Genomic DNA, 25,832 nt, shown 5'->3' with positions numbered 1-25,832 from the left:
TATACGTGATACATGACAAGTACAGTAAGTTTTTAGATTGATACCACTTGGATCTACAATCTCTAAGATATATTTTCATATACACAAAGATAAGAAATGTACTTAATATATTTATTGACATGAAGATTTTCAGTGTTCTTGTCATTGACGTTCAAGTATACCCGTATCGCCTTTATTATTAAGTTTATATACACTGGATCTTGGAAGTAAAAAAACTATTTGAACTATTTGAAGTAAAACTATATATCTCTTTATTAAAAAAAGACCAGAATGTTGTACAATGTATCGTACTCGCCTTGAGTGCAAAAGTTTTTTGTTAAATCCTCGGAGGCCTTCAATCTGAGTTTCAAAAGGGAAATACAAGTTGCTGTATGATAAATGCCTAAAATAAACAGTATCAGAAATGGAAACACGTTATGATTAATAATGCTGCATTAATTCTATAGAATTGGTTATACAGAAATAATTTTGCAAAAAAATGCTCCATTTGATAATTGAAAAATTAAGAATAAAAACGTTTTTGGTTTCTCTCACGAGCGAATCCTGACAACAGCGATATATGATCGTATTTAAAAGTAATGATAAGCACAGTAGGTATTGTGTGCCACCGAGATCGTGTTGTTTTCGAGTCACTCGGTCCACTTTCTCAAGTTTTTTTTTTTTTTATCGATACTACATGCGATCGGATTGACTTAATGCTATTTTGCGAATATAATAGTTGTATATTCGTGACTATTTATTGATCAGATTTGAGAAGACATTCGTATTCTCCCGCAAAAAAAATGTGTAATCTCCCATGCAGAGTTATCGTTCCTTACGATTACAAACGGTCATCCCTTTATATTATTTTTTTTAAGTTAATAAGTTGGATCAGCTGTTTATTTCCCTGGATAGTCAGTGGAGTGTAACAGGGTAAATCAAGAGAAGATTGGACTCTTGGTGAAATTTGTAACAAGCAAGATTAGATGAATAAATATTATTATGTTGTTAAAAAAAAACCAACTTTGGTGGATAGTTGTCTGATTTGCAATTATACCACATCTCCTTATTTTCGTATTATAAAAAAATCTTTTCTAAATAAGGACGGTTGTTTCCACACAGAAAATATGTGATGGAAAACTGAATGAAATTTGCATAATTATTTTTTATGTTATTTCGAATAGACAGAAAAAATATTACAGTCATTTCTTATAATTTAATTCTAAATTCCATTTTAAACCGTAGAAAACCATGAAAAAACGTTGATGATGTCACGGTCACAATCATGACTAAATCATGTCTATGGGCTCATAACAAAATAACGTCAGCCAATCAGAAGACGCGTTACATCCAAAATTAAATTATTGAAGTACATTTCCAGAAAATTAAAGCATAATTATGACGTAACGCTGTGAAATCATAACATTGCGGGATTTTGAATTCAAAGTCAACTGAAATGGAGATGTCGTCTTGCTAAGCATTTTCATGATTTTTCAATAAATTCGGAAAATATAACAGAATATAGGTATGTACTTGTACTAAACTTAAGATAGCGGGAGACGGGGTTCAGATAATCGTTGCTATAATTCCATATCTTATATTTTTTACCATTTTCTACCATTTCACTTTAATATTCTTTATCCTTTGATCTCTACTATATTTGTTCTTAACATGCTTGAAATATTGGCCACTGGTCATTAGGCAACCAAAAAACAATAAATGGATTCTTTATATTTCATCCTTTCTTTATTATGTTATCTATAGATTTAGTCCCGCTCCTTTTTGAACATTGGACACGGACAAATAAGTCGTGGCCATGGACAAGTAAGTCGTAGCCACGGACAAGCAAGTCGTGGCCACGAATTAGGAAATCTTTTTTCTACAGCACAGAATGACCCAAATAAGCTTTCACATAAAACCACAGGGTTTCAAATATCTGACAGAAACTAAAAACAAGAGGAGCAGACATCCTTAAAGTAGGCATGTTATACATAGTCTTTTAATAGTACTGAATCACTTATTCATAAGCTAGTGATTTCAAATGGTATGATAATGAATACCTCGTGTGTTTGAAAGAGGGAGTATTTTCGTTTTGCGTTTTTAAGAACCCTTTAAAAAGCAATCACACAACCACAAATATAAAAAAGAAGATGTGGTATGATTGCCAATGAGACAACTCTTCACAAGAGTCCAATGACACAGAAATTTACAACTATAGGTCACCGTAATGCCCTCAACAATGAGCAAAGTCCATACCGCATAGTCAGCTATAAAATGCACAGAAAAAAGTAAAATCACAAAAATACTGAACTCGGAGGAAAATCTAATCGGAAAGTCCATAATAACATGGCAAAATCAAATCACAAAACACATCAAAAACGAATGGACAAGAACTGTCATATTCCTGACTTGGTACAGGCATTTTCAAATGTAGAAAATGGTGGATTGAACCTGGTTTTATAGCGCTAAATCTCTCACTTGTACGACGGTCGCATCACATTCAATAATATTGATAATGATGTGTGAACAAAAAAAACCCCAGGCACAATAGGTAAAAATGTCACAAATAAAGGTGAAAAGTCTAATTCGGTAGGTCACGTTCGTTAAAAGGAAACGGGATTGTAGTTATGACATAAGGAACATAGCTGATATCATCTATATAACAGATATTCCATAACGGTCAACCAACTCGTGATGGCGTCCGTAAAATTTATGAAGTGATGATTTCAGCTTCCCAAAGTTTCACTATTGGGAAGCTGGAATCATCTCTTTAGTCGTAAAGATTTGTTTTCAACCGACCCTCATAGTCAATTTCTAGATATAAATCATAATCAAGTTGCAAAATCAAGAGCTCAACCACATCAAACGAAGGAACAACAACTGTCATATTCCTGACTTGGTACAGGCATTTCCTATGTAGAAAATGGTGGATTAAACCTGGTTTTATAGCGTTAAACCTCTCACTTTGTTGACAGTCTCATCAAATTCCGTTATATTTACAATGATGCGTGAACTAAACAGACATAATAATGACAATGTAAAACAATGCAAACGAAAAAACTAACGGCCTAATGTATGTACATAATATGAACAAAAAACAAATATATAACACATAAATAATCGACAACCACTGAATTACAGGCTCCCATTGACGTAGGACAGGCACATACATACAGAAAGTAGCTCGGTTAATCATGTATGCGGGATCCCATCATTCCCCTAACCTGAGACATTGGTGTAACAGTACAACATAAGAACGAACTATAAAAATTAATTGAAAATGACTTAAGGATGTACTAAGATGATCTTACGTGAAATCAAATAAATCAAGAATTTGGAATTGATACTATAATCTGGAAGAATATTAGTTAAGGATCAAAATAAGCTAAACATATTGATAGGTCATGCAGTTCCTTTTCGAGATATTTGATTCAGAAAATATGACAGGAAAAGGCTTACTCAGACTTTTACCTTGTATTTGCATTGGTATTATTTTGGTCTCAAATCAAAAGAAAGAAAATCAAAAATCGGCTTTAAATTTGGTAAATGACCTTTTATGAGCTACTATGTCTTAATGGGTGTTATGGGTAAAATATTTTACCTTGTATCGTATTGAAAAACACCAAGGAGTCCGAACATCTGACACAAATTCCAAAACCTCACCTAAGTACAAAAGTCATCCTAACTCATCAGATGAATACAAATACAAATACTACACAGAGTGGACGTGGCCGAATACTTGTATATATCCCAACAACAAAAAGACACAGATCTTAGAGTACTCGCAGTAACTCACAGCTACTTCAAAGCCACTAACAACGAATTAAAATAAATCAGGTATCTAGACTAAATGACTGTATGTTGACCTCTAGAGGTTGTTTTGTTTTGGTTTTTGTTTATTGGCTATGGTTGCCGTCTAATTAATGTACAACAAAATTAAATCATCACTGGAAATTCATAAAATAGCAAGGAACCAATTGAAACAGTTCACAGCATTATCCAAAGAATTTTGACGAAAGTAAAATAACAGTACTAGTCCAAACACTGGAAAACACGCCCCTTCCCTCAAAATAACAAAAAAAAAACCAGATCTAACGAAGTATTATAATTCAAATAACTACCAAGAATCTAAGATCCCAGAGTCATATCTAACTTGGATGATTTTGGCGATTTATTTTGGTGTTTTTTTGCCGTTTAGCTTCTAACATTTGGAGGTATTTATGCATCTTTTGCTTTCAAATATTTAGGCTTTCCTGATTAAGACAAGATCTAGAAAATCTCTATGGACGCACGACACGTTTAAAATATTTTTCTTAAATTGACCACAAAACACTATACCGATAGCAAAAGCTTAAAGCGGTCATGAGGTCAAATATCCCCTTACATGCATGTAATGGAATTATATCTTTTGTAGACTACTAAGAAGAGGAGATCTTCTAGCTGTAGAAGGCGAACAAGAAGGAATACAGTATTTCCATCAGGGAATATTTCTGGGACACGATAAAGGCATAGCAGAATTTGGAGGTGCTACTAAAAGAAACGCAACAGTAAGGAATGTTGATTTATTGCAGTTCACTAATTACGGAAAGAGAAGACTTGTAAGAATATTAGTGAACAAACAAAATTGTTTACCCCCTGAAGAAACAGCACAAAATGCCGAAAAGCTCATTGAAAATCCACATCGGTGGGGACCATATGATTTACTGGCAAATAATTGTGAACACTTTGCAATGAAGTGCAAAACTGGTGTAGCAGTGTCATTTCAAGTTATTCAGAGACTAAGGGAATGCCTCAAGAATCCGTTGCAGATAATAAGGTATGCCGGAGCATCAAGTGGTGGAGTAGGATCGGGATTCGGATCATTAGGGAGTAGATAAAGATTACATCAATATTAATTCATCTCTCGTCTGGAAATAAATCATGGATTTTCGAATGCCGCAAATATTTCTGACAGAACTACGTATACGATCCCTGTATTTATTAAGAACAATCTAATCGTTATATGATATATAAAAATTAAATGTACAGCGTTCTCTTATACATTACGTTGAATTTGTTTTCTTTAGAAAATAAATAGAGATTATTTCGTTAATTTCTGAAGTTAATGTAAATATTTTCATTGCAACACTATAGTTTCAAAATTTCCAAAATATCTATGATTAGCCTTTGTATTTATTTTTTGATGAAGTATTTTACTATCCTAAACGAAATGAGGATTTATTCGTAAGTTAAATTTACTTTTTTATGACTGATAAATGTGTGACTGTTGTCATGTATACCGCTGTATGTCGTCGGTCTTTTCGGCAGTTCACACGCCAATCGAACACAAGGGAATACTTTCAAGTCAAATTTCACGAAACTAGTATTGAATATTTAAATTATAAAAAGAGAGTTCTTCGATTTGATTTTTTTTTAGTTTGCTCTAGACTTGTGGAACTTAAAACCGTTAGATTAAAGACAATAAAATTGAGAATGCGACAAAGAGACAACAACCCGACCAAAGAGCAGAAAACAGCCGAAGGCCACCAATGGATCTTCAATACAGCGAGAAAATATCACACCCTGAGGCGGCCATTAGTTGGCCCTTAAACAAAAAATGTGCACTAGTTCAGTGATAATAGACAGCATACTAAACTCCGAAATAAATAAATGAGTTAAAATTAAAAATCGTACAAGAGAGGCTCCTGACTTGGTACAGCCGCATAAATGTATAACATGTATCCCCTATTCCTCTAGCCAATATAGAAAGAACGAACACACATCAGTACGCACAATAAAACTCAGCCTAAAAGAAGTCCCGGTCCGGTGTCAGAATAGGTAACAAAAGAAACTAAACAAAATGACGATGGCAATGATACATAATTTAACAAAGGACTACTAGCAGTTATTGACATGCAAGCTCCATACCTCAATTCAGCAGGTTGAACGATTATGTCTGACTTCATCATATGAATATCTTTAGTTTGGGCAACGACAAACATGAGTGATCCAAGTTCAAAGTTCTTGCCTTTATGTTTCTATTCAAACAATATATGATACATCACCTAAGCAAGAAAATACAAATCCAATCACTGTTCTCATGGAATACATGTAGTACGATTCTAGCAAGCTAATCACATCAAGTAATATAAATAAGATGGAAGACATTTCAGTATACAAAAATGTTTTGAATTTTTTTTTAATTTGGAACACTTTGTGTATAAGCAGACCTTTGATTGTTTCAGCTGATTCAATTAAAATGTGATATAGATGATATTACGAACTTACTATATTTTGTATCGACGCCAGTAGACCATTTTAGGTCAAAGTATACCCTTCAAAATCCAAACAGCAAGCTATAAAGGGTTCAAAAAATGACATGGGTAAAACTATTTAAACGGGAAAACAAGCGGTGTGATTTATATAAAAAGCGAGAAACGAGAAACACTTTTGAACAACATCAACAAACGACAACTACTAAACATCAGATTCTTATAAATACATGTATGTTGCTCTATAGATGTATTTTGTTGGCCTCTATACATACATGTATGTTGCTCTATATATGTCTTTTGAGTGTTTTAGCCTTCTATATACATTTGTATATACATGTCTCTATAGTATTGCTGAGTTGTATACACTACGTTTCCCTATATATGTCTTTTTTTGACTGTATACATATTTTGCCCTAAAAATTTGATGCACCTGTCATCCAAGTGAGAGGTTTAGCGCTATAAAACTAGGTTCAATCAACTATTTTCTACATTTGAAAAAGCATGTTATTAGTCAGGAATATGACAGTTTTGATTTTGCCATTTTATTAGGGACGTTCCGTTTTGAATTTTCCTCGGAGTTCAGTATTTTTGTGATTTTTTGGATTGTATACATATGTTATTCTAGAGATGTCCTTTCTGTGTTGTTGGACTGTACACGTATGGTGTCTTATAGATGTATTTTTTAGAGTTGTTGAACTGTATACCTATGTTGTTTAATGGATGTCTTTTCAGTGTTTTTGGACTGTAAACATAATTTGCCCTTAAAATGTCTTTTGTTGGACTGAATATATATGTTGTCTTACAGCTGTAATTTGAGTGTTTGTTTGTATACCTATGTTCCCCTTGTTTAACCGTTATTAATTTACATAAAATTTGGCAAATATTTTATTTACTCAAAATATTTTTTGTATATGTTCAACAGTTTGTTAGTTATTTATATGTCGGCACTCATCAAACTGTCGCCTTATGTTCCCAGACTTACATACTTGTACAAAATTAAAAATCATCTTGTCCCAGATTATCTCTGTAATTTTCATCCATTGTTCCATCATAATATTGAAAACTATAACTTAAGACGACACGCTAACCTGATACCCATCAGGTCAAGAACAGTAGCATACTATAATTCTTTTCTTCTAGCTACGATTAGAGACTGGAATAGTTTGTCAGCTGAACTAATTACAGCAACATCTTTGGCGAGTTTCAAAAGGTTGTTAAAGAAGAATCTCAACTTGTGTAGTAAAAAAATATATGCACGAGGACATGGTTATGAGAAAAAGATTCATACTAGATTACGCTTAGGGCTTAGTGCCCTTAATGACCACTTGTATAAATATAATCTAACATTAAATAGGTTTTGCAATTTCTGCCCAGGTAACCGTATTGAAAGCACTGAGCACTATTTAATTCATTGCGCCCGTTACACGAACTATCGGATTACTCTTCTACTTAAAATTAAGAATCTGATTTGTCCAGATATAAATATAGCAATGTTGCGGGATCCATGTCCCAACTATCTGAGCAAAATATTAATAGAAGGTAGTGAGTTATATTTGCTATTTTACTTCTTAATCTTGACCGTGAGTGGTTTAATTGGTTAACTTTCTCTTAATTTAAGTTTTCTGAAATACCTTGATTCAGATTGTGGAAGTTGTAGATGCTTAAAACTGCTTTACCTCATTTTGTGCCGAAGTACCTTTGTTTGTTGCAGATTGCAAAGGTTCGCTTAACCTAAATTTCTGCTTATATACCGATATGTTTAATTCAGTTACATTATTTTTTATTTAAAACATTATCTTCATTGATTAATAAGGTACCAAATATTCGTACATGTAGACGGAAATAAACACAAGTTCTATATATTATGATAAAAATATACTATATAAGCTATTGATAAGAATGTACAATCAGCAGCACATGTCATAAGGTTAGAATGTCGGTCATCATTGGAAGTTATATCACTGATTACAGTTATAAGACAACGTAAAGGGAAGATATGAACGCAATGATATTATGTGAGTTATATATCAGCAAAATGTTAGGTTTTATTGTGTTTATACTTTCCTTTCAGTTTTAACCTCTTTCAATACCTGTCTTATCTCATTTAGTAAAAATCGAAAAAAATAATGCTATTGTTACATAATCATTAAAATCTATACGTACCCCCACGAAACCCATTAGTCAATGATTTGTTAGATACATGTTTAAATAATTCATTTCGATTAGTCATTCAACTTTAATAAATACAGTAAGTTTGGTTCATTTAAGTTTCCACTCGCTCAGAAAATGCTGAATTGGAACAGTTTTTGTTTTTATTGGTTAGCTTTTCTCTTTTGGTGATCAGGAATAAGGCTTTTTATTTTTTAGGTGTTCAGCTTACTTGTTTTAAACAAACATGCAGACGCTCTTAATAGTTATCAAAGGTACCAGGATTATAATTTAGTACGCCAGACGCGCGTTTCGTCTACATAAGACTCATCAGTGACGCTCATATCAAAATATTTATAAAGCCAAACAATTACAAAGTTGAAGAGCATTGAGGATCCAAAATTCCAAAAAGTTGTGCCAAATACGGCTAAGGAAATCTATGCCTGGAATAAGGAAACCCTTAGTTTTTCGAAAAATTAAAACTTTTGTAAAACTGAAAATAAACCAATAACATCAATTGCATGAAGCTGAAGAATATGTCTATACTTGTGGCCACGTTCCACAGTGATTTACATGATTTTTACCTTTGAACAGCGGTATACTACTGTTGCGTTTTTCATTATTGTCTTTATTTAATCCTATTTCCAAATTTCTATTCGGCTACACTTCACAAGTTATTCTTTATCCATTTAGTTTCAATGTTGCTTGATTTTTTGCCTTTTTTCGTAGTTTTGTTTTGGGATTGTTTTATAAGTCTTTTTGCTACTTGTGAGTTTTGATTGTTCTTTTGGAAAACTCCAAACTCAAAATTTCCCTACATTAATAGATTAGACCGTTGGTTTTCCCGTTTGAATGGTTTTACATTAATAATTTTTGGGGCCCTTTATAGCTTGCTGTTCGGTGTGAGCCAAGACTCCGTGTTGAAGGCCGTACCTTGACCTATAATAGTTTACTTTTATAATTTTTTATTTGGATGGAGAGTTATCTCATTGGCACCCATACCACATCTTCCTATATCTACTTACTTATGCAAATAAATGAAGCATTCGTTCACATTAGCCGACAAATAGATTCCTTATGATCTAAACCGAATCAAACGCTTTAATTGTAAACATGGTAAAAGTCCTTATTGTATACACTTTAAAAGGTTGTTAATGTAAACAGGTCGAAAGATCGTACTGTCACATTTACACAGGTCTAATTTTAAGCATGTAAAATGGTGTTATAGAATAAATCATTCTAAGATGTGTTGTGTTGGATCTTCATGTTTTGGCGAATCAAGTAACTGATAATCTTCTACTGTTTAAATACTATCTGCGTTTATATATTTGTTTTTACAGATATTACATTTGCTGTTTTATTTGTCCCATCATCTTCAGGTATGTATTGCTGTACTACATTTTGTATTTCAAGTTATCTACCAAACAAGTAATGCTATGTGTAGGCATAAATGAAGGCAACAGTAGTATATCGCTTTTCAAAATTCATAAATCGATAGAGAAAAAAAACAAATCCGGGTTACAAACCTAAACTGAGGGAAACGTATCAAATATAAGAGAACTACGACACAACACCGAAACGTAACACACAGGGTAACGAACTATAATGTAACAATGGACATTTGCCTGACTTGGTACAGGGCATATAACTGAATGGAGATTTGTCTTATTGACATTCATACCACATCTTCTATCCATATATCAATGTTATGAAATAAAAGGGTCTTAATTGTCCTATGCAAGAACATACTTTATATAATTCGATTTACATGAACTATTTTTCAGGACTCACATGTTTGATTTGTCCAGATATTGCTCATCCAAGGTTCTGTGAAGATGTCGGAGCATGTGCGTCAGGAGAGGTACATATTAATTACATATGTGTATTGCATTGTAAACGCAACATACAGTTCAACACACTCACGAAATGTTATTATACTATTCATTTGGCTAAAGAGTGGATATGGGGATGAACATAAAGTCGAATGAAAAGCTATGTATTGAAAACGATGACAGATTTTTTGACAAGAACTCTACATACACACTTGACAAAACCCAAAGTTCCTTTAACCATCTATTTTCATCTCAAAGACATAGAAGAGAGACCTTGGATACAAAAAAATCAAACCATTATCACTGCAAATTCAAGTCGAACGCTAGCACCGAATTGAACGGAAATCGTTGGAAAATTTTCGCGACAATTACATGTTTACCAAAAAAATCCCACTTTTGCACAATACTTAACCATTGCTAGCTTTTATGCAAATGCAGGACACATCAAGTGTTGGTCCATAATCCATGTGTTGTTTTGAATTAAGGATGAGCATTTTTTAAAGACGGACCTTATTAGCAGACAGTTATGCCTTGATAGCCGCCTTTGGAGATAACTTGACAAATATTTCATTGACACTATATTTCATCTGTACAACCTTTACACGTAGCTTAAACTATACATGCGCCACGACTATCTACAAAACTACTAAAATAAATTTACCAGAGATCTTATGAGTATTATCGGTTGTAGAGCAATACACGTCATATAGAATAGATGTGTAATCTAAATGTTCAGTCATTTTTTTCTGTTAATAATTTTGCACAATATTCTCAAATTTCTATTTTAGCACCAATTACTCTACATTTCAGATTTTTTTTATTTGGCAAATGTTATCTATATTCTTTATTTTCCTGTATTTTTTAAGCAATCATCCAAATTTGCATATAAAACATGAATAAGCCTGCTGAAATACACTAAACCTAGAAAGATCAAATATACCAATAATATCGCCAACATACTATCATTATACATTTCTGATGAGATCATAAGTTCAATGAGAAGTAATGGTTCTAATATTCGATATCGGTAGATAACTTTTTCTGTTTTTGTATAGAAATGTGGTATGGAACGTAAAATGGATAACTTTGGAGGTGTATCATACAGTATAGGATGCAGGAGCGAGAAGGTAAAAGATCAACATAAATCGATTGTCAAAGAAAAATGAAAGACACAAAGGTTGAGCAACCGGAACCCCACCAATAATTTAACGAAATTGTCATTGTATTTACAAAGTGCAAAAATGTGTTTTATTTGTTTCTCATTTTGAGTTTTTTGTGTTGTGGACCTTGTGAACCCGTTTTATATGAACTAAAAAACCAATACAACAACGAAAAAACACCATTACATGAATAAAAAGCAAACAAAAAACCTCGAAGGTACATCATTCAAACAATTGACTGAACTCATGCGATCTTAATGTTAGGTATTGCAATCGGAATGAAAATATAGAAGATTATACTGCATTTGTTAAAAATAAAGTCATGAGCACACATCTCTTTATTTATATATTTGAAGATTTTAAAACAATTCTGAACGATTAGAAGCTTGACATGCTGTACATAATAACAGCAACAGTAGTATACCGGTGTTCAGGAGTCATAAACCAATGAAAACAAATCAACTTTATGAGGAAAACAAAGTAACAGCAGGAACACTGAAGTGCAACACAAACATACGAAACACACATAGAAACGGGCTAGTTGATAACAATTGCCATATTCCTGACTTAGTACAGGACATTGTACGAAAAAATGGATGAACATAGTTAAATGGCTACCACAACCTCTTGTTATGCCAATGTTAAAAAATGTCGTTGAAATTACTACACTACGCAACTGATAAATAAAGGCACAAATAGTGTACCGCTGTTTGAAAGTCGTTAATCTATTGAGAGTAAACAAATACGGGTTACAAACTAAAACCGAAGAAACACATAAACTGTAAGAGGAAAACAACGAAACAACAGAAATATTGAAGTGCAACAAAAAAAAAAAAAAAAAAAAAAAACAAACGACAATGCCACGCACATAGAAATAACTATAAGATAATTGCCATTTTCCTCACTTGGTACAGGACATTTAAAGAAAATATGGTTGGTTGAACCTGATTTTGCGGCTAGCCAAACCTCGCGCTTCCACTGAAACACAGCACAAACACACGAAAGAACATTCATCACAAAAAACGCGCACCTTGATAATATAATGGTCGACGCCATATGCAAACTGCAACACAACAACGAACATATAACATCAACAACAAACATGTAATCTCGAAATTTATAAAAACTTTAGAAACTAGCTTAATACTGAAACCTGATTATTGCCTCTCTCTGTACTTGTGTCGTTCAGTAGCTACCTCATTTACGTATATTCTTGCATACATAAGTTGTAGATTTATATTTTAGATATGTAATACACCTCCGAATAATGTCACATCACAGTGTAATGAATGTTGTTCTACAGATCTGTGTAATACACAAGGGTGTGGGGAAACAGGTAAATATTCGAACAAAATAACCATGTCTGATATCGAAAGAAATTCTATTGCAATCAATACGATGAGAAAACTATTAAGTGATGATAGGAATAAAACGACAAGTGCCAAGAGTGGAACAAGAACTGTTTATCATTCCAGGCTACCGGAGCTCATTTGGGCTTTCGGTTCGGCTGATTGTTCTCAGTCAGTTGGTTTTTGTATTATGTCTAAGCTCTTATGTTATGTCTTATGTAATGTCTTGTATATTTGTCACAATGAAACTAAGAAAAAAGCGCGACATCCTCATCAAAGGAATGCAACATAGCACAAATATCAGCAACTGACAGGAATATCTAGAAGCCTTACTGGTCTGTTCCTTGAAATTCAAAAGTAATAAACAAATTTGAGAGGTCGAAAGTAAATCGCACGAATGTGACTTTTAATACTTTAACATTAATCGAAATACTTTTCCCATAGATAATAATGGTGCTGGTGTAAATGTGTGTTATCGCTGTTCTGGTAATCTACAGTCTGAAGTATGTCATAAAATAGCTTTCTGTAAGCAGGAGGAGGTAATTAAAATGAGTTTATATTTCTGTTTTATGATTAATGCTATGAAGAAAACCTTTTCAGTGATCACTAAATCTTTTTCTTGTTTCACCTTTAAAACCACAAAGAGGCAAGGAAATATTTCAAGCATATGTCATGATTAAATCAAAAAGAGGTTCCAAAGAAAGCAGATTTATCTCAATAGTGTTTGGTTAGGTTAACGATCATTACAAAAATTATAATAAAAATGTCCCAGTTTAATGAAGCCCACAATTCAATTTCCAATATAGTCAAATATTGTAATATCATCATTAAAGCATTGTCCAATGCCAAGCAGACATGTGAATGCAACATTCAAATTACACCTAAAATCTGTCTGAATCTACTTTTATTAAAGCAAACGAATAATTGTAAATTAAAAAGATAAAAATAAAAACAATTAAATAGAGCACAAATATGTAAGAACGTTGAACATGGCAATACATCAATTGTTATAAGGACCGACGTTTCAAAAGAGTGATACTGATAGTTTGCAAAGCTTGCCATTTAAATGATACCTTGTTATACTTGTACCTATTTTGCAATGCTTAACATATTTTGTTTTATCAATTTTGTAGTTATGTTTCACGAAGGAAGAGTTTAGAAACGGAGAAAAATACATTTTCACCGGCTGTATGGAAAAGCGCGTAAGTACATTATAGTCTTTGAACGATAATTCAACAATAAAGTCAAAATATTGGTACCGACATCGACTTATTTCATTAAAAAGTCTGGGAATAAATTATCTTTCGTTTGTTGTTTTGATGGTACTTGATAACAATGAAAATTTCATTAAATGTTTTAAAATATTTCGTGATGTGATCATAAGCATCTATAAGTAATAATATAAAAGCTGCAGACATTTTATTTTAAACCTTGAGTCAACTTAATCTTTTCATTTGCAATATGGTCCTAACAAGTCGGACATATACATGAAATTAAAAAACCCCGACTCACCCTTCCCTCATTAACTACAATAAGCATTAATCGATTTGTATTGGCATGCATTAGGACTTCTGGTATTCCACAATTGTAGGTTTTTGGAAGAAGTTCATAAGTGTTTAACAGAACCCTATTATACTTTTTGATCATTGTCATAGAAATGAATGATATTTCTATTACAGATTGACTACACTTGGTCATTGTTGTATTATGTCTCTGATAAGACAAAGGGAGACATGGTAAAACGAAGAGGAGATATAAAAAAATCATAATCATAAGTCGAAAACGCCATAACGGCCGATAAAATGCGAACAAACCATTTCACTAGACAGAAAACTTAAAATGATTGAGTAACACGAACCCTACCAAATCTTCGGGGGAACCCATGTGCTCTTGAGCAACACGAACCCTACCAAATCTTCGGGGGAACCCAGGTGCTCTTGAGCAACACGAACCCTACCAAATCTTCGGGGGAACCCAGGTGCTCTTGAGCATAACGAACCCTACCAAATCTTCGGTGGAACCAGGTGCTCAAGTGTGGCCAACTGTTGTCTTCTTCAATCGTCGTGTAAATCCCGTTCAAGTACATTGATGAGTTATCCTAGTAGATTGTGATTCATGCTATAAAAATATGTTTTCAGTAGTCATTCTTCTTCTGATGGTTCTTTTTCATGTGGAACCGTGTTTAGACAAAAACTTTAATACAATTTGACACATTAAATGGTTAAAAATTTTGAAAACTTACACTTGTATTGTACAAAACGATGTATCTGGAACAGCAAGACATTCACGTAAATATGAACTAGGAACTCCAGGTCAAGATAATTAAAATTTTGAATTGAATTTATAATTTCCTGGAGCATACATGTTTCTGCATTTTTATTTTATATAGATTAGACCGTTGGTTTTCCCGTTTGAATGGTTTCACACTAGTAATTTTAGGGGCCTTTATAACTTTTTGTTCGGTGTGAGCCAAGGCTCCGTGTTGAAGGCCGTACATTGACCTATAATGGTTTATTTTTTAAAAATGTTATTTGGATGGAGGGTTGTCTCATTGGCACTCACACCACATCTTCCTATATCTATGTATCCTTATATCAAAATTGTGTTACGTACTGTACTACAAGTCAGGAATATGACAGTTGTTTTCTAATTGTTTGATGTGTTTGAGCTTTTGATTTTGCCATTTGATTAGAGACTTTCTGTTTTGAACTTTCCTCGACGTTCAGTATTTTTGTGATTTTTACCTTTTGCAGATAACATTGAGGTCAAATAATAGATGTTTAGAATGTTACATGTTATTCCAATGTCTATAATTTTTTTTTATTGCTATTGAAAAACATTTTCAGTGCATATCATATTATAGCTTAAATACGTGGTAATGTTCCGCAACCCCCACATAACAAATTGTTGAATATATGTATTAAAGAACTGGTTTGGATCCCCAAATCTAGAATATATATATTTGTTTAAACTATCATGACAAGTTCGTTCTAGTTAACCATATGTATAAATTACCCATGGGGACATGCCCTACACCCTTCATATAGACAAATGTCTTATTCGTCATGTTTGTTTCTAAGCAATCCTTATTTTGAATTGCTATGATAAGTCGTTTTCATCAACCATAAATTGTTTAAATATCACTACAACTGTTCTGATTTCAAACCGTACAACCGACTATATTTCCAAATTGTCAGGAGAAGATACTTTGCATTTACCATTCATTTATTTTGAACGGAATGATGGGTCATTCAGTGCATTGTCCCTATATACCGAAAATGACTAGTATTTCCACCTTGACAGTACCTTAAAAGTATTAACATGACTTTATTGTGCATATCCATTGCATATAGGAGAAAGGAGATAGAATATTTTCAGTCGACTCAATCAGTATCACCTAGTTATTTAACTTCATTGCTTGACAAAACGTCACCGAACAGAGAATAGTATCTGCTCACCCTTCCGAAACACCTGTTTTGGTGGTATCCGTTTTGCACAATATTTAGTTTCTTGGTATTAATTTGTTCTCTCGTCCTTGGTTCGCCTCTTTTCGTTGGTTTGAAATCATTGGCTTTGATTAGTTTTTATAAATATAACGTTCTTAATATAAATATATCCCAATCAAAAAAAGCTTTCAAGTTTTGAATATCAAATTCGTGTTGAATATATTATTAGTATCACATTAAATAACTCTGCAGACAAATGGATTTATAGAAAAGAGAAAATTAGTTGAAATCTTGTTTTCATTTTCAATCTTAATATATTGATACTTTTCTTGTAGATGTGTAATATGGACATTGGTTCTATATTTGGAAAGAGGGCGGAACCTGATCTACAATGCTGTTCTGATAATCTATGTAACGGTCACATTAACCGAACACTGACTACAATACAACCTACAAAAACGTCAACCCCAGTTATTCCGGCGTCAACAATTGAACCCGTTACATGTTTGTATTTTCAAATTTTGATTGATTGTATAATGGTCAAATAGACACGAGTCACTTCAAAAATCTTTTCGTACATTGGAATATAAGAATTTAAGTCAAAAAGATGATCACAAATTTGACAGCTAATGTTCCTTTTTGATGGTTCTTTTTGTTCTCTGATTGATGTCTTTTCAAACCAAATTTCCACTATCTGAGCTTTTTTTTTTACAGTAATACCAAGTGAATGTACAAATACAGCTACATCTGTAGATTCACTAATCAACTGTGACTTTGAAAAAGTCGATATATGTAATTACATGGAGGATAAAAACAATAACATTGATTGGAGGCGACACACTGGTATGACGTCCTCATTGAATACCGGACCGTCTGCTGATCATACTACATCTAAAGGTTACTACATGTATATAGAAACATCTGTGGCATTGAGAAAGGGAGATAACGCTAGGTACTTCTTTATAGAATAACTGTGATATAATATATACTCTCTTATCATCTATATTATTTTCATTTGTGGCATGTAAGTTGAAATAAAACGATATTTATCTTGTATTTCAAGAGATTCAGAAATGAATATTTGGCCTGGTAATAACTTGAAAAAAATAACGTTGCTCCAGACAGAATGAAAAGGAATGTTCTATAAAGCAAAATACAAAAGATCAGGCATATGCAGGAACTATTCGTGTACTGTATCAATAATATTAAATAAAGTGTTTGCGCGCCAAAGAAACAAATAAGCTGTACTTAGTCTCGCAACCGATATATCAATCCAACAAAACCAAAAAAACAAAAAAAAACCAATAAAAAGTATTATGTTTTATGTATTTATATAGGCCAATGTATGAATTATGATGTTCTTCTATTGTAATACATGTACAGCATTTAACATTCAGGATATGGTCTATGACAGCATCATCGACAAAAGGTCAGTGTATATCCTTCTGGTATAATATGTATGGTGTCTCCATAGGAACACTCAATGTTTACATTGCTGACAATTCTACCGGTACTGAGCAGACAAAGCTGGTATGGTCCCTGTCTGGTAACCAAGGCAACGCATGGCACATTGCAAATGTTCCATTATCGGATCTGCAGTCGATGAAGGTAACGAAAACACAGTTGTACATTTAAATTCATTTTTATTTATTGATTATATAGAAAATTGAAAACTGAACTAATCATAATTATCTGAAAATATAAAATCATAATGTATAATTGATGACTTGTAATATGGTAATAATAACTTATTTTTTACCAATGATTTTCATGTCTTACGTCAGCCAGGGCTCATAGATCTATACAATATTTTAAGCCCTCCGTGAATTACACTTTATACTGCTAGTTCTAATTTAGATACCATTCCCTTTTATAAAAAAATATGTTTGAATAAAGAAGATTTGAACTGTGAGACAACAACCCAATATAACAATTAGAAATAACACATGTTATTTTTTATTCTGTGGTTCGTGACATATGACAATATAAAGGTAACGTAAGGACATTGATTTTTTGGGTTAATTTAGGTAATATTTGAAGGAATAGCTGGTGATGGTTATACAGGAGACATAGCAATTGATGATATACAGCTGATGGATGGCTGTCCCTGTCCAGACAGTATCCATACCCCGGGGCCTTCAACCATTGCTCCTTTATCAACAGAATCTCAGACAGATAGTACAACACCGCCTTCAGTTACATTTACAATAACACCTCAGACATCCGGTGTTGTATCTTCATTACCAACCACTACGGGTAATATATAATTAAAATATATATTCGATAAACCTTGCAAGAAACACAATTCAACATTGAAAACTAAATATTGAGCAGAAATAACCTTACCAATAGACCTAATCTTAGTTGCTTACGAAGTGTGACCAGATCCTCCTTAGCAATGCTATATGTGATAGTTGCTTCAGACCATAGCGGATTGCCAGAAGTCTTTTTGTCGAACCGAGATGTTACAAAAAGCATAAACTAACAGATCACGCGAAAACTCTAAACAACATCTCGAATAGGAAAGAATACGAACTAGTTTTAAACAAAAAGCGATTTGACATATAAAGATACGACATCTCTGTTCACATTTCAATTTATACATTTGTACAAAGAAACGTAATATTAAATGTTACAAAGTTTGTTTCATATATATTTTTATATACATATACAAGCCATGATGCCTAAACGATAGATTCTGGGAGCTGTTCCTAGAAAAGATATCAATTTATCTAAATATTTAAAATAGTGCTATCATACCAATATTTTTCTAACGTAAAATAACTAACGATTAGTTTTAATTATTGAGGTCTATGTAAGATCTTTAATGATATAGACATGAATGTCCTCCGAAAATGCTAAAAAAAAATTCCGCCTTTCTTTTGAAATGTTTATTCAATATTAAAAATATCAGAGTTTACCTTAAGACTGTTAAGAATATAACTTACTTACCGAAAAAAAGATATATGGCTTTTCTCTTTTTTACGTCATTGTTAATATTTTTTTAAAGTACCACTACCTCCGGTGTCAACCAGTCCTACTATTGTGGAATCACCTATCAACTGTGCCTTTGAGAACACAAGTATCTGTCAATATCAACAGGGGTCAGGGGAAGACCATGATTGGTTAAGACATTCCGGAAGAACAAATTCTTTAAATACCGGACCGATTGCGGATCATACCTACAATACTTCCGGAGGCCATTATATGTACCTAGAATCATCAAATTCAATAATGAAAGGAGAAACTGCAAGGTATTATACTCTAAAAATTACGAAAGAAAAAAAAAGAATAAAATAAGGAGAGGTGATTTGACCAGCAAGGGAAAATATCAGGGACATAAACATGTGGATATAAGAAACGTTATGTAATGGTATGTTTCATCAATGAATAAAAACTAATATTGTAAAGGAAGCTATATAAAAACCTATGTCATGATACATTTAGGAAAAAAATAGTCTGATTTATGTAAAGACAATACACAGGCAAATTTTGCTCACTTAAATTTCATACGAATCTCACATGAAATTCAATTCAAAAATTTTACAAGAGTTTCACCTCAAACGAGCTTATACATGAAACCTGTGTGGCCATTAAAGCGGGAGGTTTGGCATGCCAAAAAAACCACGTTCAACCCACCATGTTTTTATTTGAAAAAATGTCCTGTACCAAGTCCGGAAAATGGTCATTGTTATATTATAGTTCGTTTATTTGTGTGTTATATTATAGTTAGTTTCTGTGTGTGCTACATTCTAACGTTGTGTTTCTTTTGTGTCGTTATGTCACGGTACTTTTATATTCCAAATTCATGTATTTAGTTTTGATGTTATATTTGTTCTTCTCATCGGATTTTGTCTAATGCTTATTTCGTTTCTGTGTGTGTTACATTTTAATGTTGTGTCGTCATTCTCCTCTTAAATTTAATGCGTTTCCCTTCTTTGGTTTGTGACCCGGATTTGTTTTTTTTTCTATCGATTTATGAGTTTTGAACATCGGTATACTACTGTTTCCTTTTTTAAGTAATAAATGGCGGGACTTTTTTTTAGAGCCAATGGAAATGAGGCTATGTTGGATAGAAATAGAAAATAGTCTACGTAACAAATCACATATGCACCAAATCGAGAAATCATACATGGGATTTCTAACGTGAAGAGAGCCTAGAACTATCACTACAATAGGCATACGACCTACGTGGCTTTGTATTTATAAATCCTTTCAGCCAGTCGGACACCAATTTTTAGTCAGGGCTAAATTGTCGGAACTAGAGAAGTTCAGTGATGACCATATGTCTTTACTTCAGTCATTCCATAAAATGTGTAATGACGAAAATATCTTTTTTGTCGTTAATCTGTGTACATCATATCCCCTGTTGAACTGTAATATACAATTTCAGAAAAGAACATTTTTTGTTTATATAAGAGTTATGTATAGTCAGTTCCTTTTGGTATATATTCGTAGTACATGTATAGAAAATATTCTTTGATGATTAAAAAAGCAAGCACGATAAGTGTTATTTCAAAGCTATAAAATTAAATAAGAAAGCTTGCTTTGAGAAGATATGACTTGTCGAATTGTAGTGTTGAAGGCCGAAAAGTCATATAAACTATCAACCTATTTGAAAGACCATCAAAAGCAAATAAATTAATGAAAACACATAATAGGTGCTTTGACAATCCAAAACTAAATCATTTCATTATTTATTGAACTATTTAGTAGTTTTATAACTCAATGCACGAATAAATTATAACTTCTGAGTTTTTTTCAAACTTGGATGAAATATAATGATTGAGAGATATTTCAACAAAAGCTTAAACGCTTTTATACTCATGTTTTATGAAATTCTGTAAGTCACAGATGTAAGTTCACAAAACCTTAATCCTATGAGATGTTTTCTTTGTTAGACTATGGACCCCGATGATCACACCAACAAAAGGTCAGTGTTTGTCGTTTTGGTACAACATGTACGGCATGACAGTGGGAAACTTGACAATTTATACTGGTGATAACTCAACAGGAAGTGGACAGCTAGATGGCGCTGTATGTACAATCTCGGGAAATCAAGGACAATCGTGGAAACAAAAATGTATTCTTCTGCCAGATTCTAAACCAATAAATGTAAGTTTATAAACGACATTTAACAAAGGTGTATCTGAGAAAAAAGTGCTTTATTATTTTGAAATTCTCTTTTCATTTGCACTAAAATGAAGCATGTATCGAATGTTTATTAAACAGTTAACAATTTTTTTTATTTTATGAAATTAATAACCGACCTTCATCAAATGAGCACATGTAGAGGTTCTTTTGGGTCTCGAACGTACCTGATGAAGTTTCTGTTTCAAAAACGCACGAGCTCTTAAAAATCGTAAAAATAGTTTTTATAATATAGTTAATTGCTACCTCAGTTTTATATAAATAAGAATTAAAATGTGCTTTGTTATTAAATGCAATATCAGTATTTAGTTCAAATATATAATCTTAAATTAATCCTAATTCTATCTTATTCATTCTTATGTGACGTCATTTTTCATTTTTTGATGCTCTGTTTTACTAATTCAAATGACGTCATTTTTTCGTCATTTTTCAGTTTCAAATAGGACGTCACTTGGCGTAGAGGTTTTAACGTATTCGGATGTGTCTACTTTTGTGTTTCAAATGTCTGGTTATGTGAATGTATTTCAGTTGTTTTCTGTAATTAGTTAATACTTCAGCTTTATCATGTACACTTTTTGTATATTCATTTTATTAAATTTACTGTTAGCAAAAGTATGAATTACTCTAAATTATAGGGATTTTCTGGTAACTTAACAGAAAACTCTTGCCGTTTTTGGCACAACCTTTTTGATCTTTTGGTCCTCGATGCTGTTCAACTTTGTACTCGTTTCGGCTTTCAAACTTTTGTATCTGTGCGTCACACATGGGTCTTGTGTGAACAAAATACACTTCTGGCGTATTAAAATTTTGAACTTGTTGCCTTTTGTTGGCTGTTGTTCGTGTGATTCTTTGTTAATTGTGTTCTCCAATTTATTTATATTGTAGTCCTGTGTTGTCATTTTGATGTTATATTTCACATGGCCATAAAAGTGCGAGGTTTGGCATGCCACAAAACCAGGTTCAACCCACCATTTTTTCCTTTAAAAATGCCCTGTACCAAGTCAGGAATATGGTCATTGTTATATTATAGTTCGTTTCTGTGTGTATTCCATTATAACGTTGTGTCGTTTGTTTTCTCTTATTTTTGAGTGTAAATTCACATTGCGATAAGACGTGTCACGGTACTTGTCTATCCCAAACTCATGTATTTGGTTTTGATGTTATATATATTATTCTCGTGGGATTTTGTCTATGTGTGTTACATTTTAGTGTTATGTCGTTGTTCTCCTCTTATATTTAATGCGTTTCCCTCGGTTTTAGTTTGTTATCCCGATTTTGTTTTTTGTCCATGGATTTATGAGTTTTGAACAGCGGTATACTACTGTTGCCTTTATTTACCTACATCAATATAAGTAATAAAGCTGCTGAAATAACAAAACTCTTTGATTTCGTTAAATTTACCAATACATATTGGTATTTATTAGATTGTGTTCGAGGCAGAAACAGGTGATGGCTATACAGGGGATATTGCCTTAGATGATGTCAATCTTAACTTTGTTTGTCCATGTAAAGGTAAGCTATATATTTTAAAATGAGGATTACTTTACATTACATTTGCTGCTAGCCGAACATAAATATTATTCCAAACCCATGTAGCCTGCATATTAAATATAGAGCTGTTTTCATATTTTGTGATGAGCCTACTCTAAACGAAAGGTAGAACGGATCTTTCGAAATGTTAGGAGTTTTACACGCCTTAACATTTGCTGTGCATACAAACATGATGTCCATGCAGTTAAGGTTTATAATCTTGTAAAAAAGCTGCCCTCCTTTCATTTAAATATTCTTCTAGGTCCTTGAAGAATACTTGCCTAATTTTCAATCATTACACACTTACATATTTTTCTATTTACCTAGTTGTTAATATTGTATTTGTCTGCAAAGATAATTTTATTGACATTTAACTATTTTTCTTATATTTCAGATACTTGTAGCTGAGACCTGAATAGAAATAGGAAAAGAAATTAAAATATTTTGTAATTCTGTATGCTGATGCTATTCGATTTCATTTTATTTCACCTGTATGTATTTCTGAGGTTAAAAAAAATACTGTCTTAATAAAAAGATGATCGATGTCTTAAGGTAGAAGCATATTTTAAAGCCAGTCTTAATGTCTTTTTGATCAAATATAAATACCAAAATTTGATGCAAGAAGTCTGACAATTCGGAAAATTGAGCACTGGCATATGTATCGATTTGATATACGTATATACCGTCAATGGTATATAAAGTATTTTCACAAAGACAGTTACCTTTGAAATTAATATATAAAAAAATAATATATATATACAATGTAAAACATAACATTTCGAACAATAGACGATTTAGGAACAGGGAAGAGTTGCCAATGCTATAAATTATACAAACATAACTATAAAAGTTATAGAAGCAAACCCGCTTTGCATGTACTAAATTCGGATGAAGGCCGACGGTAAATGATCTATAACAAATCTATGACTGTTGTTACCCTTTTAGTTGACAATTTTACGTATAATGTCTGTTTATTTTGTTCATACATTGCTGTCAATATAATGACATGTTATACGACTGTCATTCAAGTGAGAGGTTTATTTGAATAAAAGCCATGTTAAATCCACCATTTTCTACATAAGAGAATGCCGAACGGTGACCTATAGTTGTTAATGTCTGTGTCATTTTGGTCTCTTGTGGACAGTTGTCTCATTGTCAATCGTACCATATCTTCTTTTTTATATGTACCGAGTCTATGTAAATTTGGTGCAGTGTTGTACTAGTGTTATTAAGTATCATATCTTTCATCAGTAAATTTATAACAAAAACGAATCTTAATTATGTTGATCAAAGTTTGACTGCACTTGCGTGTACACAAAGTTGTATCAATGTCGAAACTGAAATTTCAGAGGAAAAGTGTCGGTACACAATGTAAAAAAAAACATGTATGACATTCGGGCTCATACAGAGAAAATCCAAGATTGTCATGACCTCTACAATCGATAAATTTACATGATTAATTAAAGCGAATGCAGTGAACTTAATACATGCAAGTTTAGAAACATTTTGGCTTTGAAAAATAACGATATAAATTCCTTTATAAACAATTTGGTCTGAATGTTTTTTATCTTTCGAGATTTCCCGTCCGTAGATAATTCTATTTTATACAGCATAGGCATATCGTTTTACGTGTTTCAAAACCCTGCGAAAAGGTACAGTGAAAATGGAAATTGTACACTAGAAGATATTTTCTATTGCAGTAAAATACTAATTATAGATTAACTGTACCATTGCAATAAAAAGGGCAACAGTAACCATCCGCTATTCAATAACCTTAAATCGATTCTGAGACAAAACATCCGGGTTTATACTAAAACCTGGGATTATCACATATATCTGTATTTATAACTAACATCTTCTGTACAATCAAACATATTTAGCAAACGTGTGTTGGACATTATTATAGACATTTTCGTAAAATCACAGAAAAAATCAGCTACATATGTTCAAACGCGGAGTTCGAAATTTTTTTGACTACGTCGAAATTTTTTTAGAAGCACTAGCATGGACACAAATTATTTTGTTGTTGATACCGTCAAAAAACATAAAAAGATACTTATTCTAGGCAATCTTTGTACAAAACCATTATGGTTAAGCAGGGTCGTAAATCACCTACATAGTTTTCAGTGTACAGGCCAAGTTTTTTCCTGTGAACAACATCATTGGAAATCGACATAAATCTTAAAAACCTCTTTAACCGATTGCAAAAATGCACCACCGTATTGAAAGTACTTTTGCCTACGTGAATAACGGCATATATTCAGGAACTATTAGTTACTCTGATTCATAGATCTGGATTTACTTAAGGTCTTTTTTCGGTTTTATCAACATTTTAATGTTTGTACTTATTTTGATCGTTTCAAATATTTTGGTCCCGAGCACAAGTTTCCATGCATAAACAGTTAACAATTATCAGCCAAAGAACGGTCTTCAACACGGAGCTTTGGCTCCCATCGATGCAAGCAATAAAATGACTAATGCAAAACAATTCAAACAGGAAAACCCACGGTCTAATTTATAAAAAAATGAGACACGAAAAACACATATGAGCCAAACCAACAAACGGCAACCACTGAACAACAGTTACCTCCTGCCATAGGAAAGGGGCATAAAATTGAAGCATTTTAAACGTTATTACATGCCATAACCGTCACCCTTAACTGATACAGATAGTCACATTACAATATAAAATTAAAAATACAAAAATACTGAACTCCGAGGAAAATTCAAAACGGATAGTCCCTAATCAAATGACAGAATCAAAAGCTCAATAAAATCAAACGATATGTATGACAACTGTCATATTTCTGACTTGGAACAGTCATTTTCTTAAGTAGAAAATGGTGGATTTAACCTTTTTTTTAGCTAGCTAAACCTCTCACTTGTATGACAGTCGCCTCAAATTGAATTATATTGACGACGATTCGTAAACAAAACAAACAGACATAATAGGTAAACATGTTACGACACATTCTAAAATATC

General features: G+C 32.6%; 1 protein-coding gene and 1 long non-coding RNA gene across 3 annotated transcripts in view; both read left to right on the top strand.

Moving 5' to 3' along the window:
• The first annotated feature begins 1,362 nt into the window (after positions 1–1,362).
• On the top strand, positions 1,363–4,734 carry LOC143049447 (uncharacterized). Its single transcript, XR_012970247.1, has 2 exons — positions 1,363–1,504; positions 4,394–4,734. It is a non-coding gene; the product is annotated as an uncharacterized LOC143049447 (long non-coding RNA).
• Positions 4,735–8,133: 3,399 nt separating this feature from the next.
• Positions 8,134–25,832, top strand: part of LOC143048714 (MAM and LDL-receptor class A domain-containing protein 1-like) — a 180,227-nt gene continuing 162,528 nt past the window's right edge. Inside the window, exons 1-15 of one of the 2 annotated variants that reach the window (XM_076222553.1) lie at positions 8,134–8,248; positions 9,722–9,760; positions 10,166–10,242; positions 11,269–11,340; positions 12,619–12,709; positions 13,167–13,261; positions 13,856–13,924; positions 16,504–16,672; positions 16,883–17,120; positions 17,566–17,776; positions 18,196–18,424; positions 19,179–19,422; positions 21,070–21,283; positions 22,744–22,831; positions 23,244–23,260. In XM_076222553.1, the coding sequence (XP_076078668.1) occupies positions 8,230–8,248; positions 9,722–9,760; positions 10,166–10,242; positions 11,269–11,340; positions 12,619–12,709; positions 13,167–13,261; positions 13,856–13,924; positions 16,504–16,672; positions 16,883–17,120; positions 17,566–17,776; positions 18,196–18,424; positions 19,179–19,422; positions 21,070–21,283; positions 22,744–22,831; positions 23,244–23,257 (1,869 nt within the window). In that variant the 5' untranslated portion in view covers positions 8,134–8,229 and the 3' untranslated portion in view covers positions 23,258–23,260. Of the gene's footprint in view, positions 8,249–9,721; positions 9,761–10,165; positions 10,243–11,268; positions 11,341–12,618; positions 12,710–13,166; positions 13,262–13,855; positions 13,925–16,503; positions 16,673–16,882; positions 17,121–17,565; positions 17,777–18,195; positions 18,425–19,178; positions 19,423–21,069; positions 21,284–22,743; positions 22,832–23,243; positions 23,305–25,832 lie in introns of those variants that run through there. The other variant, XM_076222552.1, reaches the window with a different exon arrangement.

The sequence above is a fragment of the Mytilus galloprovincialis genome, chromosome 10, assembly GCF_965363235.1.
Source record: "Mytilus galloprovincialis chromosome 10, xbMytGall1.hap1.1, whole genome shotgun sequence".
NCBI lineage: Eukaryota > Metazoa > Mollusca > Bivalvia > Mytilida > Mytilidae > Mytilus > Mytilus galloprovincialis.
The sequence above is the reverse complement of the archived record's forward strand: the minus strand, read 5'-3'. Positions and strand labels throughout refer to the sequence as shown.